General features: G+C 42.8%; 1 protein-coding gene across 14 annotated transcripts in view; it reads left to right on the plus strand.

The window, feature by feature from the left end:
• The window catches only part of pecam1b (platelet and endothelial cell adhesion molecule 1b), a 50,847-nt gene that overhangs the window by 14,707 nt on the left and 22,449 nt on the right, over window positions 1-13,691 (plus strand). For 13 of the 14 annotated variants that reach the window (XR_015493613.1, XR_015493614.1, XM_087257155.1 and 10 more), the window contains exons 5-8: window positions 8,714-8,983; window positions 9,208-9,477; window positions 9,581-9,865; window positions 11,009-11,287. The exons of the other annotated variant lie outside the window; for it this stretch is intronic. Coding sequence is in view for 11 of the 13 variants with exons in the window: in XM_087257155.1 (XP_087113281.1) it covers window positions 8,714-8,983; window positions 9,208-9,477; window positions 9,581-9,865; window positions 11,009-11,287 (1,104 nt within the window). In the remaining 2 variants the exon portion in view is untranslated. The remainder of the gene's footprint in view (window positions 1-8,713; window positions 8,984-9,207; window positions 9,478-9,580; window positions 9,866-11,008; window positions 11,288-13,691) is intronic. 14 annotated transcript variants of the gene reach the window in all.

The raw sequence follows: 13,691 nt of genomic DNA on the forward strand, positions 1-13,691 counted from the left end.
TAGACTCATCGCCATCCCCAAGTTACCCACAGCCCTGGAAACAGCTGAATTGCTGTGCGAGTATGTTTTCCGCTACTATGGCTTACCCGAAGACATTGTGTCAGACAGAGGTCCCCAATCTACCTCCCGCTTATGGTCAGCTTTCTTCAAAAACCTCCAGGTCAATGTCAGTCTCACTTCTGGTTACCATCCCCAATCCAACGACCAAACGGAACGTCTCAATCAGGAGATTGGATGCTTCCTATGTACGTATTGCCATAACAACCAGGAAGAGTGGATTAAATTTCTAATGTGGGCTGAATACGCACAGAATTCTTTAAGGAAACCATCCACTGGTCTAACCCCCTTTTAGTGCGTACTAGGTTTTCAATCTCCCCTGTTTTCATGGTCTGGAGAACCCTCAGAACTCCCAGCTGTAGACTTATGGTTTAAGAAGTGTGAGGAGGTCTGGAATGTGGCTCATACTCACCTGTCCCATGCTGTCAGACATTTCAAGGAACAAGCAGACCGTCATCGACGGCCCTGTCCCACATACTCCCCAGGCCAATGGGTTTGGCTATCTACCCAAGATCTCCGCCTTAGACTCCCCTGTAGAAAACTCAGTCCCAGGTATGTGGGTCCTTTCCAAGTTAAACGTCAGATTTTTCCAGTGTCTTATCGCTTAATCCTACCTAACCATTATCGTATCTCTCCCATGTTCCATGTCTCCCTGCTCAAGCCTGCTGTTGGTTCAGCCGAGGTGGATAGGGAGGTGGCAGAGGAGGCTTACCAGATCCACGAGATCCTGAGATCCAGACGCCGGGGGGGACATCTGCAGTATCTGATTGATTGGGAGGGGTACGGCTCGCAGGAGCGATCTTGGATCACTCAAAAGGATATTCTCGACCCAACTCTGTTAAGTGAGTTTCACCTGCAGCATCCGGAAATGCCGGCCTCTCGTCCCCGTGGAGGACCCCGGCATCGCGATTCTTCTCACTTCAGGAGCCGTTCGCAGGAGGGGGGCTCTGTCACTGACTCAGTCCCAGTCATTCCCCTCGCTGGCCGGCAGAGGCCACCATCTCCGGACTTCTAAGCATTACGTCATCCACTTAAACTGATAAGCACACACACCTGCAGCTCATCCCGCTAACGACCCACGCTCAAACATATAAGCAGCACACACACTCAGTCCGTTGCGAAGTCTTGTTCTGCCTTGTCTGACATTACTGAGCGTTATCTCCTGGCCTGATTCCCTGTGTATTACCTGGACTGTTACTGACCTTGTGTTGGCTTCTGCCTGCCCCGAACCTTGCTTGTATTCTGACTCTGATCCACGCCGCCTGCCCTGAACCACGCCTGATATCTTGACTCTGAACCACACCGCCTGCCTCTGATCCATGCCTGCTATATCACTCCTTGACAGCCAGCCGCCAGTCCTTAGACCCTTATAGAATACTACTGGTGTGAGTTCGCACGTAAGTGCGATTTGTATGATTGTGTTTGAACTGTGTTTAATAAATATACTGCAAATGGATCCCTCCGTCCGGCTCCCCGTTACACTAATAGTTAACTAATATGTTAATAAATGCTTTAGTAGCTCAACTTCATGCAGTGTTGTGGCCTAATCTAAAGTGAGGACTATTTATGCTTTATAAATCTCTTATAAATGACAATTAAAGGCTCAGAAGCAAATGAACAATAATCTTTGCAATCTTTTCTAATACGTAAAATTACTGTAAAGTTTAAACATTGCCAAATAACAGGAGTGTCAAAATACAACATGAAACTAGATAAAACAACAACAATATAATAATTTAAAAACGTAATAGGATGAAATGTTTAAACTCTACAGTAATTTTATTTTAGATAAGGTTGCAAAGATTTATTTTTCATTTGAAGAACAGTGTCATTTGTGTATCTTTAAATGAATAGGAATGAATAATGTAATTTTTTTGTCATTTATAAGGGATTTATGAAGCATAAATAGTCTTCACTAGATTAGGTCACAAAACTAGATGAAGTTGAGTAATAAAGCATTTATTAACATACATAGTAACCATTAATATATGCCTGATTAATAAGAAATATAAACGTTGATTTCAATAGTTTATTAATCGTTTATTAACTCATTCTGAATGATCCTAATAACCCTCAACTTGTTATGATCAAATAAGAGTCTGAGAGGATCCAATAGCAAGTGATTAATGTTTGTTTGACGTAGTCAAAATAAACCAACAAGAAAAGTGACATGCTAGGAGAACGAAGAACACAGGGCAGGAACAGACAGGATAACAGGGTCCAGGGTTCTCTCCTCAGGGGCCTGAGCACAGACAGCACACACACATGAGCAAGTGTAATGAACTGACAAAGAAACATAGAAACGTCACCCAGATATAGGAACCATAATGAGCCTCAACTGGCTGAGTGCCGTCATAGCATGTGAGCATAACAAATACACATGGACAACCAAAACAAAACAAACTCACGTGATCAAACAGACACTCCGGAAAAGCGCACAAACCTGCAACCATGACATTACTACTCTTAAATACAAATTGTTTGTTTATAATGCGATACATAATTTAGTAATGAAAAATAAATCATTAACAAAGTATGAAAATACAAATATTAAGCACATTATAAATGTATTTGTAAATCAAGAATACAGCATTTGTATTAATGTAGAGTTAATGCTTAAGAGATAATAAATTCACTATTTGCTTTGCTTAATATCACAACGCAAGCTCAGGTAATGACCACACATCAGCAACAGTTGACACACCTAACTCAGTTGACAGATGAACTGGTGAAATCGCTGCAAAACCTGCAAGCTGCTCCCACCGCGCAACTCACCGCCAGTTACTCTCCCGCTCAACCCTCTGTGACACAGACCCAGGTTACTTCTGGTGTTCGTCTGGCACTCCCCGACAAGTTCTCAGGTAACCCAGCCAAATGCAAGGGTTTCTTACTACAGTGTAAACTATTTATCGCCCAGCAACCTCATTTGTTTAAAGATGAGAACGGGAAGATTGCCTTTGTATGTTCACTGCTAACAGGAAAAGCTCTAGACTGGGCTACTGCTGTATGGCCAGACAGCACCCCGATATTCCCCTCTTTCAATGACTTTCTCAAACGATTTTGCACTGTGTTTGACCATCCCGAGGGTGGTCGTTATGCTGGTGAGGAGCTTCTGTGTTTACAACAGGGAGATCGACCCGCAGCTGAATTCGCTCTACAGTTTCACACACTGGCAGCGCAAGCAGGCTGGGCTGATGATCCACTCACTACACTTTACCGAAGAGCTCTGCGACCCGAATTGCAAAAAGAGATGGCTTGTCGTGATGAGGGGAAAACATTGGATCAACTTATTGAACTCTCAATCAGGTTAGACACGTTACTTTGTACACGTAACCCTCTATGCTCTCCCGCTTCCAGTCCTGTGTCCCCTGAACCTGTCACTGAACCCATGCAATTGGGGAGAACCTGCCTAACGCCCGAGGAGCGTGAACAACGGAGGAGAAACCATCTGTGCCTATATTGCGGAAATTCAGGATACACGAAGATCCTGTGTCCCAACAAACCGCCCCCTAAGGCTCTTCTGGTGAGTGCTACCACCGTATTCACGACTACCAATGATATTATGAGTTTACCTGTCTGTTTAAAATATGGAGATGTTGAAATTTCAACGGCAGCCATGGTCGACTCAGGAGCCGCTGGCAACTTTATTGACTACACGTTTGCCTCAACACACTCCATTCCTCTAACCTCTTGTGATTCTTCTTTAGCCATCACTGCTATAGACGGGCGCCCCCTGGGGGAAGGACACATAAAATTCCGAACTCAACAAATAACTCTTCAAACAGGCTCTCTCCATGTAGAAAAGATGTCCCTCCTCGCAATTAATTTTCCACGACATACTATCATTCTTGGACTTCCCTGGTTAAAACTCCATGACCCTCAAGTTTCCTGGAAAACTGGTGAGATTACTAGATGGAGCGATTATTGTGTTACCCAATGTCTGCATTCTGTTTCCCCTGTCCAGATCAACACTATAACCAGTATCGATGATTCTGAGATTTGTCAAATTCCTGAGGCTTATCACGATCTACTCGAAGCTTTTAACAAGCATAAGGCCACTAATCTTCCGCCTCATCGTGAGTATGATTGTGCCATTGAACTATTACCGGGTACCACGCCCCCTCGTGGTAGAATCTTTCCTCTCTCTCAACCAGAGACCGAAGCTATGAACACCTACATCTCAGAGGAACTAGAAAAAGGTTTCATACGACCATCGACGTCACCTGCTTCAGCTGGATTTTTCTTCGTCAAGAAAAAGGACGGCAGTTTACGTCCATGCATTGATTACAGAGGACTCAATGAAATCACAGTGAAGTATCGATATCCCTTACCACTAGTTCCAGCAGCACTTGAACAACTCCGCTCAGCCCAGTACTTCACTAAGTTGGATCTCCGCAGTGCATACAACCTCATCGGTATTCGTCAGGGAGACGAGTGGAAAACCGGGTTCTCCACTATCAATGGGCACTATGAATACCGGGTTATGCCCTTCGGCCTAGCTAACAGTCCTTCCGTGTTTCAGGCTTTCATCAATGAGATATTTAGAGACATGCTCAACCAGTGGGTCATCGTTTACATTGACGATATCCTTATTTACTCCAACTCCCTACCGGAACATATCCAGCACGTCAGAACAGTACTACAACGCCTTATCCAGAACCAGCTATATGCCAAGATTTCTAAATGTGAGTTCCATCAGTCATGCATTTCATTCCTGGGCTATATTATCAGTCCCGAGGGAGTCGCCATGGACCAGAAGAAAGTTGACTCCGTCACACAATGGCCACAACCTGAAACTATCAGACAATTACAACGTTTCCTGGGTTTCGCTAACTTCTACCGGAGATTCATCAGGAACTTCAGCACAGTAGCAGCTCCCCTTACAACCATGGTAAAAGCAAACAATGCTCGCTTAAAGTGGAACTCAGAGGCCATTCAAGCATTCAACCAGCTCAAAGCCCGCTTTTCAAGTGCTCCCATCCTGAGTCATCCGGACCCCAATCAACCTTTTGTGGTAGAGATTGACGCATCTAACTCTGGTATCGGAGCCATTCTGTCTCAGAGGTCGTTAACCACCAACAAACTCCATCCCTGTGCATTCTACTCCCGGAAACTCAATCCTGCTGAGAGAAATTATGACGTGGGTAACCGCGAACTCCTCGCTATGAAGGCTGCTCTAGAAGAGTGGAGACATTGGCTAGAGGGAGCTAAACAACCATTTACTGTCATCACCGATCATAAGAATCTGGAGTACATTCGTTCTTGCAAACGCTTAAATCCCAGACAAGCTTGATGGGCACTTTTCTTCACTCCCTTCGACTTCCAAGTCACCTATATCCCCGGATCAAAGAATGTCAAGGCGGACGCTCTCTCTCGACTTTCGGACGAAGAGACTCTGACAGAGGATGTCGAACCTATTCTGAAGGACCCCCTTATCATTGCCCCGATACAATGGGATATTGAACCTGAAATTATCCAGGCTTCTGAACAGCATCCCACGCCGCAGGCATGTCCCGAGAACAAAATCTATGTCCCCGCATTGCTCCGTGATAAACTCATTACTGAAGTGCATACTCATCCCAGTTCCGGTCATCCAGGCAGTACAGCAACAGTACAACTGATCCAATCTCGCTATTGGTGGCCATCCATCAACAAGGACATAATCAACTTCCTTAACAAGTGTGCTCCTTGTCAAATGGCCAAACATTCACGTCATCGTCCAGCTGGTCTCCTTCAACCCTTAGAGATTTCACGTCGCCCATGGTCACACATAGCCATCGACTTCATCACTGATTTACCTTAGTCACAGGGTAATACCACCATACTCACTGTTGTGGATCGATTTTCAAAAGCCTGTCGACTCATCGCCATACCCAAGTTGCCCACAGCTCTGGAGACAGCGGAACTATTATGCGAATATGTATTTCTTTACTATGGTCTTCCTGAAGACATCGTTTCTGACCGAGGGTCACAGTTCATGTCCCGTTTATGGTCTGCATTCTTTAAGAACCTCCAAGTTAATGTTAGTTTGACATCAGGCTATCACCCTCAGTCCAATGGACAAACCGAACGTCTCAATCAAGAGATCGGACGTTTCCTCCGCACCTATTGTCATGCTAATCAAACTGAATGGGACAAATTTCTCATGTGGGCTGAGTATGCCCAGAACTCGGAAAGGCATCTACGGGTCTAACTCCCTTCCAGTGCGTACTTGGCTTTCAACCTCCTCTATTACCCTGGTCAGGTGAGACCACAGAACTCCCCGCAGTCGACACCTGGTTTAAGAAGTGTGAGAAGGTATGGAACGCAGCTCACACCCACCTAGCACACGCCATCAGAAGGGTCAAAGAACAAGCCGACCGCCACCGTCGTCCTGGTCCCACGTATTCCCCAGGACAGTGGGTTTGGTTATCAGCCCGAGACCTCCGCCTTAAACTACCCTGCAAGAAGCTCAGTCCCAGGTACGTGGGTCCATTTCAAATAGAGAAACAAATAACTCCTGTTTCCTTTCGACTGACACTTCCTAACCATTATCGTATTTCCCCCACTTTCCATGTCTCTCTGCTCAAGCCTGCTGTTGGTCCAGCCGAGGCGGATAGGGAGGTGGCAGCTGGTAAACAGGGTCCCCCGCCTCTCATGATCGACGGAGAAGAGGCCTATCAGATCCATGAGATCCTGAGATCCAGACGCCGGGGTGGTCAGTTACAATACCTCATCGACTGGGAGGGGTACGGTCCGGAGGAAAGATCATGAATCAATCGCAAGGACATTCTTGACTCAACTCTGTTGGATGATTTCCACTTGCTACACCCGGATATGCCGGCCCCTCGCCCCCGTGGAAGACCCCGGCGTCGAGAGTCTTCTCACTTCAGGAGCCGTTCGTTGGGGGGGGGGGGCTCTGTCACCGACTCTGTCCCAGTAACTCCCCTCGCTGGCCAGCAGAGGCCACCATCTCCGGACTTTTAGCATTACGTCATTCATCTACACTGATTGCGCATACACCTGATTGGAATCTGGCTAATGACCCACATACCTCTTATAAGCCGCACTCAAACACTCGTTCAGTGTGAAGTCTTGTTTAGCCCCGGCCAGCATTTCTGAGCGTTATTTCCAGCCTGATCTCCTGTGCACGACTCCAGCCTGTTTCTTACTTTGCTTCGCCTTCTGCCTGCCCACGACCCACGCTTGTTATACGGACTCTGACTCTCTCTCTGCCTGCCCACGAACCATGCCTGTTATACGGACTCTGATCCTTGCTGCCTGCCCTTGACCCAAGCCTGCATAACGGATCCTGGTTCTCGCTCTCTCCCTTCCACTCATGCCTGGTAACTCACTCTGTGTCTGTTCATCATCAGTCTTGATACCCATACTACTACTGTGGATGTGTGTGTGCACTCCGGTGCATATTGTGTGTTTGAGTGAAGTTGTGATTAATAAATACTGCATAATGGATCCCTCCGTGTCAGTCTCCTCATTACAGTAACCTAGATGCACTTGGTAGGTAGCGTCAGAAAGCCATGTGTGTTATTCCTGTCACAAAATGCAGCGAAAATCCAACATGACGGTAATAGTTTGATTGCGGTGTTTACATGTTTACACTCAGAGAGCAGCATTTACAGCGGATCTTTCAGCCCATAATATTGTAGTGATATTAATGGACTGTAAACTTTAGTAACTTAGAAATTATTTGACTAAGGTATGTCTTTAAACACTGAAAGAATACTGTTGACGATATGAATTAACTTTGCCATCTAAATAAACAAACAAAAACACTGATCGCTTACTTACCAAATCTGTAGAGACAGGGCAATTAACATCAACTGGAGTCATGTCTTTATTAAAAGGAGACGAGCAAGCAGCAATTCTGGATTTCACCATTTGCAGTTGAGAAAAGCTCCCGGGTAAAGAAATGTTCCTCAGACACGTATTTCTGTCGCATGTCCTGTGCCCTGTAATCCACATGTGAGTCCAGCTGTGCTCTTATAGCGGGAAAATAAAAACAAAACCTTTGATGCAGCAAATTATAAAAGCAACACTGACAACCCATATCTCCAAACAATTCTTCCTACACTTGTTTTGGCAACACAACGTGGCGTTTCTCTGCCGTCTGAACACTGTATCAGGTAGAAACAGTCTTCGAAGCTGTCATGCATATTAATGAAGTTGCACAACATACACAATAGAGCGTGTTGATTGGTTTGAGCCAAGTCATGCATGAAAGAATGCAGCACACTCGGAGACGTCACAAAGTACTACCAGGTAGAGACAGCCAGTCTACATGCTGGAATACACACAAGAAGCTAATCGCCGTGACGCAGCTTCAAAAGTTTGTTTCAAACCGGAAGAACGAATTTGCTTAAAACAACACAAAAACAACCAGTTTTCACTTTTAAGTGAAATGTATGTGTCCAAATAGTGTTTTTAGCAGTGTGGGCCACATATATGACACATATATGACTCAAAATGCGTTTTGATGTTTTTTTACCCTTTAACACATTATTTCTCATTGAGCCAATTTTAACAGGCTGTTGCTGTAAAAAAAAAAAAAAATTATGTGACCAGTTACTAAAACATTTTGAGTTTGGGTGGTCATTTTTTTTAAAGTTGTTTATTGCCGAGAAATAATAAAATATGTACACTTTTTGTTCTATTTCAGAGCTGGGTATCACGCCTGAGATCAATGTCATGCCATCAGCAAATGTCATTGAAGGAGACCTCCTAACCTTCAGCTGCAATGTGGATATGACTTATCAAAAAAATTCAGAACTTAGAATCAGTCTTGTCCATGGACATACCACACTCGGTTTGAATATGGGACAGAAAGCTTACAATATGTCTGCTAAAGCCAATGACTCTGGGCAATATGAGTGCATTGCAAGCCTCGGTGCCATTCATAAATCCTCCTCTGTGAACATCACTGTAAATCGTAAGAGATTTTGATGATTAATTTTTAATACGTATTGTAGATGGATACAGTAACCATTGGGGTGGACATGATCCCTGTGTCTATTTTATGTAAAAATAATTTATAGCTATTGATACCATTACATCTTTAGACCTTGTTAGCTTGGAAACCTATGTTCTTTCTTCATCTATTTAACACTGTAAATATATTCTGCTTTAATAAGTATTTGCTTATTTTTGCTTCAGAGCTTTTCTCTGTGCCTGCCTTGAGCATTCACCCACCTGAAGTATTTGAAGGAGAACACTTCGACATCACCTGTCATACTGACATAATTGCTTCTGTGAGAATTCAGAGGGAGGATATAAAGTACTTCATATACAAAGAAAAAACCCTTGTAATAAGCAATTACAGATATAGTAATACTGCAAGAAATGTGACTAATGGAAAATACATGTGTGTGGCAAAAGCCAATGGCATAATCAAAGAGAGCTCGAATGTTCTATTTAGAGCAAAAGGTAGGCAGTCCCTTGTCATCAATTCTCTTGGAATACATAAAAAAATTAAACAGTATAAAACAAGTGAAAAAAAAAGTTAATTAACCATTGTTTTTCTTTTAAGTACTTGTTTCACAGCCTGAGATCACAGTGGATGCTCCTCCTGTCATAGTGGATGAACATTTTTGGATCCATTGCCACTCTCAGAATGGAAGTCTGCCAATTATCTACACACTGAAGAGAAACAACATTACCGTGAACAGGACAGAGGTCTCTAACCCTCATGAGAAGGCTCGCTTTATAGCCATGATATCAGCTCCCTCAGACATCAGCAGTTACTTTTGTGAAGCAGAGAATAATGGCAAAATCTCAGTCAAGATGAGTCAAAGGCTAAATGAGACTGTAATAGGTGAGGACATGAGATGTTAAATCTTTTAGCATTTTGTTTTCATTTATTCATTTATTTATTAATTTTCTTAGAAAAATAGACTTTTATTAATTCCCTTCATTAATCTGGGGTCGCCAACTCATCCTCATATGTTTTACATAGCGGATGCCTTTCCAGCTGCAACCCATCACTGGGAAACATCCATACACACTCATTCACACACATACACTATACGGACAATTTAGCTTAACCAATTCATCTATATCACATGTCTTTGGACTGTGGGAGAACATAAAATATCCAAACAGAAATACCAACTCACCCAGCCGAGGTTTCAACCAGCGACCTTCTAGCTGTGAGGCGATCGTGCTACTCACTGCGCTCACTGTGATGCCTCATTTATTTATTTAAATAGTTATTTAATCTGAAACTGTATGCATTTGTAAATTACTTATTTGGACTGTTTGATTAGAAGAAATAATTTGTTCTATTGAGCTATAAAATGCAACTTTATATATGACATTTAATGCAGTAATTCTGAACCTTTGAAAGGCCCTCTTGTATGCAATACTAACACCCCTCCTATATGGATGTATAAAGATGTCACCGCCATAAACAATAGGGATTGTTTTAAAACTAACTGGAATATGATATTAAATAATTCACCATGATTTGGCTTGTGATTCCATAATCAATTATATAACTTTATCCAAATTAAAATTACTTTATATAACTACTAATAATTTATAATTATTTAATTTACTACTAAAATTTTAGACTAATACAAATTTTTACTGATGGTGATTATTTGTTACTGATAATTTATTAGTCATATTTAAGTAATCAAGGAGCAAGAAAGTCGCTGGTTCGAGCATCGGCTGGGTCAGTTGGCATTTCTTTGTGGAGTTTGCATGTTCGCGTGGGTTTTCTCTGGGTGCTCTGGTTTCCCAGTGATGGGTTGCAGCTGAAAGGGCATCTGCTGAGTAAAACATGCTGGATAAGTTGACGGTTCATTCCACTGTGGTGACCCCAGATTAATAAAGGGACCAAGCTGAAAATAAAATGAATGAATGAATTTAGGTCATCTTAGGCCCCCTAGGAATAAGGTAATATCCCTATTTCTATTAACCCTCTGTTACTTCTTTCTTTTTTTTTTTTCTTTAGTTCCAGTAGGGAAGCCTTTATTTACAGTCATTCCAATACCTGGAAATATTGAAGAAGGCGAAGATGTTACCCTGATATGTGGCATTCCCAAGGGCTCTCCACCAATCAATTTTAGCTTTTATGGCAACAGCCATACACCAATTAACACCACTACAGTTCAGAGTAATTCATCCTCATTTGTCTTGAGTGCAGTGAGCAGACAGAAAAGTGGAAATTACTACTGTGAGGCATTTAACCTGGCTAATAAATTAAGCAAGAGTGACATCATCTCAATCGAAGGTGAGCATCAACCCTTTTTAAAATACAGTGTTTAATTTGTTCCTTCTATCTTAAAGTAACACTTGAGTATGGCAATAAATTCACTTTTGCCTTATTAAATTATATACAAAAATATATAAATTACCTAAAAATGGATCAGTAAAATAAATGGATTTAATCCATTCTGGAATAAGGCTGTAATATAAAAAAATGTGGAAAAATTGACGCGCTATGAATACTTTCAGAATGCACTGTTTATAAAAAAGAAAAAAGAAATATATATATATGAACTACCCTACTATGATGGATCATTGACAATGTAGTGACGAGAGTTTCCCAACACAGTAGTAGCTCTGTCGCAGATCCATCATTTGAACCACTTTTGTTATAATGTAAACATCCATAACCTCATAATTTATGTGCAAATGTTATAGTTTTACAAGTATAAACATTGTTTAAAAAAAATCGAATATTAGTTTTGTTGAAAACATGCTCTCATTTTTCGCATTACTTGAAATAAATGTAAAAGGCACAAATGTTGTGCTATGTTTCATTTACAATTACTATTGAAAATATTCAATATTCTATTCTAACACATAAAGAACTTACAAAAAGCAAACACATATTCTAATCTCATATATAAATGTATAAATAAAGTGTCAGGCACTTGCCAGATTAAACAGACAGGAGACAGTAATCCGGTTCAACTCAGCCAACAGCTTAATTTATTTCTTTCTTTACAAAAACTAGCATAGTGAGCATCAGGAGGTGTCCCAATCCTCTCTTGAACACAAGAAAAAACATACGCTATCTCTCTCCCTCTCTGTTTTTATCCTCTCATATGCTCCCCTCCCCTTTTTCCTGAGAAATCCCCCTATAACAGGTAATATACAATACACTATAATAGTGAACATCTGGCCTCAGCGCTACACTGCCCCCTTCCTTAAGCTCCCTTATCCTTGAGGAAGAATGAAATCCACAATTTGCTGAGGTACTCTCAATAACTCCAAAGCTGTGACCAAAGCTGTGATCCAGTTGGAGCACTGCTCTCAGAGGAGTAGTCTGAAAATAGTGATTGTTGCCTTTTTTATCAAGTATTCTGCTCCGGGATTAACAATTTAGACTTTTCATACCATCTTCGGATGGCCCCAGCCCAGATCATTATAGAAGAAGACCAGACCCCTTGGCACTGCATGTTCAGCTCCTCCAGGAGTGCCCGAAGCTTCCCTAGATGCCCAGGATGTGGATTCACTCTTTTCACAGACTGCTGAAGTTCCCCACCCTTTTGTCCTGCATTGCGTGTTTAGCTCCTCTGAATGCAGAATGGGTTGCCCCAGCACTCTGCTTAGGAATATGGCTGCTGAAGAGTCACCATTCTCCTTGGTATGGGGCCAGTCGAACTTGATGCAGCACCAAAGTATGACCTCCGGGCTTCTATCTCAACCAGTAAATGAACTCTTCACCACATAACAAGGTCTTACCCAGACACAATCCAATTTGGGTTGGACCAAAGACTCTAGACAAGATCTCCTGAACTGAAGTCACGGCTCGTGCAGTGATGGTCATATACTCAAAACCAGCCTGCAATGCTTAGCGATGGGCAAACTTATGAGCTGACTGTAGTCGATCCTTTAACTGATGGACGTACTCCAACCCAGGTGGTGCATCAGGTGTGTCTGGTGGACGGCCCATTTGCAAGGAGATGGAATGCTTAGTTCTCTTCCCAGCATGACAAGTGCTGGTGTACATCCGGCAGTCTCCTACACTGCGCTCTGCATAGCAAGTAGAACCAATGGCAACTGTAGATCCCAGTTCTTTTCATCTTGGCACACACAAAGGGCCAATTGAGTAGAAAGCATTCGATTACACCGCTCCCCTAACCCATGCAAAGGAGTTGTCCTTGTTTTACAAATACCCAACTGCCGACAGAGTTTGAAAAACAGTTGGTACTCAAAGTTCCTTCCCTGGTCCATATGCACCTTGGTGGGAACGAAAAAGCGAGCAAACATACCCTCCAGCAGGACCTCTGCTACAGTCCTTGCCTCCTGTTTGGGGACCGCACAGGCTTCCAGCCATTGGGTAAAATAGTCTATGGCAACAACCACATTTTTTTTTTACTTTATGTCTGTGGAAAAGGTCCCAGAAAATCTAGAGCCACATGATCCATGGGACAGCCTACCAGACGCTGTGCATGAGTCACATCGACAAAGTAAGACTCTAAATCCCTCCTACAAGTGTTCCAGTAGAACTCTTGAGGCACCCCTTTCAATGTTTTGTTTACTCCAAATTGTTCCCACCCCTGGCTGTCCATGCATAGCTTCCAAAACCAAAATTTGACACATCTTGGGCACTTCCGTCTACCATTTGGTCACCCCAAGTTGCTGGACCCAAAAACAAAACTCTTTGCAACATTTCCATATTCAAT

This window comes from Danio rerio, chromosome 6 (assembly GCF_052040795.2).
Source record: "Danio rerio strain M-AB ecotype USA chromosome 6, GRCz13ab, whole genome shotgun sequence".
NCBI classification, from domain to species: Eukaryota; Metazoa; Chordata; class Actinopteri; order Cypriniformes; family Danionidae; genus Danio; species Danio rerio.